Raw genomic sequence first — 2493 nt, forward strand, 5'->3', positions numbered from 1 at the left:
AAAATACAGTATATGGATATATACTGTGACATTAATTCTTGCCATCATACTAAGTCAGAAAGGATGGGAAGTACTATGGAATTTAGTAAGCATATTAAATACTTCACTATTCAAGAGGTTACTGATGTTATGCTCAAAGACCTGTACCAACATTTTAACCCAAATAAGAACAGACAACAGTGTTGTCTAGTTTTTTATTTCAGTCATAAATTTAAGTCTGCAATCCTGCTAACCTTGGAAAGAAATAAAGAAAACATGGAACCAAAAGAACTGTAGCAAGAGCACCAAGATTAAAAGGTACTGCAAGCACACTGGGGGTCGCAGGGTGATCTCTGGAGCAATAGAAGGAATGATGTGGTGATTAAGAGAAAACACGAAATACAGATCATAATTAGAGTTGTCCACAGTCATCAATGGTGATCTTCTTGCTGGTCTTGCCATTCCTGGAACCAAAGTGCTCCATGCCTTCCACAATGTTTATGCCTTCTTTCATCTTGCCAAAGATGACATGCTTGCCATCCAACCATTCAGTCTTAGCAGTACAGATAAAAAAATGGGAACTGTTTATATTGGGTTTAGTGTTTGCCATGGACAGGATGCCAGGATCTGTGTGCTTCAGGATGAAGATATCATCGTCAAACTTCTCCTCATAGATGGACTTGCCACCAGTACCATTACGGCGTGTGGAGTTTTCACCCTGGCACACAAAACCAGAAATGATTCTGTGAAGGCAGGAACCCTTGTAACCAAATCCTTTCTCCTCAGTACTCAGAGCATGGAAGTTTTCTGCTGTCTTTGGGACTTTATCTGCTAAAATCTCGAAGGAAACACAGCCTAAACATTCATCATCAGCAGTGATGTCAAAGTACACTATGGGATTGACCATGGCTGGGGCGAGTGTAACAAACAACTGTACTGCTGAGGCAATGGCATTGCAAAGCTTCTTTCAGTTATCTTAAAACATGAATGAAACACTTGTTGAAGAGAATAAAGAACAAAGTGGGATATAAAAATTAGAGTTAATGACCAGGACTAATAATAAAGACTGTATCTCATATTTTAAATTAAATTGAAAGACATAGTAACAAATAGTCAAAGATTGTTAATTCAGATCAATATGTTGGTGTTAGGTACCATCAAATTGAGTACAACTCTTAGCAACTCTGTGAATAACAGATCAAGCCTGTCCTATCTTGTGCCATCCTCATCATCTCTGACATGCTTGAGCCCATAGCTGCATTCACTGTGTCAATTTCATCTCCTTCTGTGACCTTCTACCTTTCTAAGCGTGATAACACTTCCTAAGGAAAACCTTTCATAACAACATGCCCAATGTATATGAGATGAAGCTGTCTCATCCTTGCCTCCAAGAAGCATTCTAATTGCACTTTCTCCAAAATGTGTGTTTGGTTTTTTTTTTTTTAATCCATGGGATATTCAGTACTTTTCTCCAACACCACAACTCATAGGTATAAATTTTTCTTCTGTCATTCTTATTCATTTTTCAGCTCTTAGATTCACAGCTAGTGATTGAAAAGACTATGGCCTTATCAGGAACACTTTAGAATTGAAACGGACATAATTTTCCTTAGTATGAATTAATATCAGTATTAAAGTGTCAGTAGTGCAGATCAAGTGAATTGTACATATATAATTATTTTTATAAACAAGGGAAAGATAGAAAAAATGAAAATATTTCATTTTACCTCGAACCACCACCAATGACCATGGAAAAGAACTTGAATGAAATTATCACATTGGGAAAATCTGCTTTAATAGACTTCTCTTTTAAGGTGTTAAAAATAAACATATTTCTTTGAGGTATAAGGTGCACTTGATTTAAGCCACAACTTTCAGTTGATTAAAATGTGTGAAAGTTGGACAAAGCATGAAGATGACTGAAAAATAATTGCCTTTGGATTAGATATTGATGAAGAATATTTAATATACCCTAAACAGGAGTGGTATCCACTTCCTAACCAACATGCATTCAGAAACTCTATGAACTTTGATAAATGTCAACAGTTATTGAAAGGCTTCAGGACTTTTATTTATAGAGTCTCTGTAAGTCTGCTCAACTTGAAGGCAATCAACAACAGGTTACCAGAGGGCAAACAAGTTTTTATTGGAAGAAATGCAAACAGAATGGTCCTCAGAAGTGAAGGTTCTCACATATTTTGGACTTGCTTTTAGTAGAGATCTAATAGGAAGAAAATACACTTGGTAAAATAGAAAAAAAGTTTAAAAAAATGTAACGTGATAGACCACAGTGGTCACAAATGGACTTACACATAATAATTGTGATGATTGGATAGGATTGAGAAGTTTTTAATTATTCTGAACACATGGTCACTATGCATGATAGTAATGAGGTAGCTGTTGTTTTGTGCCATTGAGTCATCTATAACTCACAAACAGCTCTGAACCCTGTTTTATCTTGAGTCAACTTCATTGTCTCTGACTCACCTACCCCCATTACCCCTGTCCATCTCT

The 2493-nt window shown here is 36.3% G+C and overlaps 1 protein-coding gene across 1 annotated transcript; it reads right to left on the bottom strand.

Moving 5' to 3' along the window:
• Nucleotides 1-391: 391 nt before the first annotated feature.
• Nucleotides 392-886, bottom strand: LOC102856195 (peptidyl-prolyl cis-trans isomerase A-like). Its single transcript, XM_006889812.1, has one exon. The coding sequence runs from the start codon at nucleotides 884-886 to the stop codon at nucleotides 392-394; it is 495 nt and encodes a 164-aa protein (XP_006889874.1).
• Between the last annotated feature and the right edge of the window lie 1607 nt (nucleotides 887-2493).

Source organism: Elephantulus edwardii, unplaced genomic scaffold (assembly GCF_000299155.1).
Source record: "Elephantulus edwardii isolate Elephantulus edwardi_28Jun2011 unplaced genomic scaffold, EleEdw1.0 scaffold00081, whole genome shotgun sequence".
In the NCBI taxonomy this organism is placed as follows: domain Eukaryota; kingdom Metazoa; phylum Chordata; class Mammalia; order Macroscelidea; family Macroscelididae; genus Elephantulus; species Elephantulus edwardii.

Bases quoted from the DNA above. Each gene is read 5' to 3' on its own strand.
- LOC102856195 (XM_006889812.1), bottom strand. From the start codon at position 886: ATGGTCAATCCCATAGTGTACTTTGACATCACTGCTGATGATGAATGT.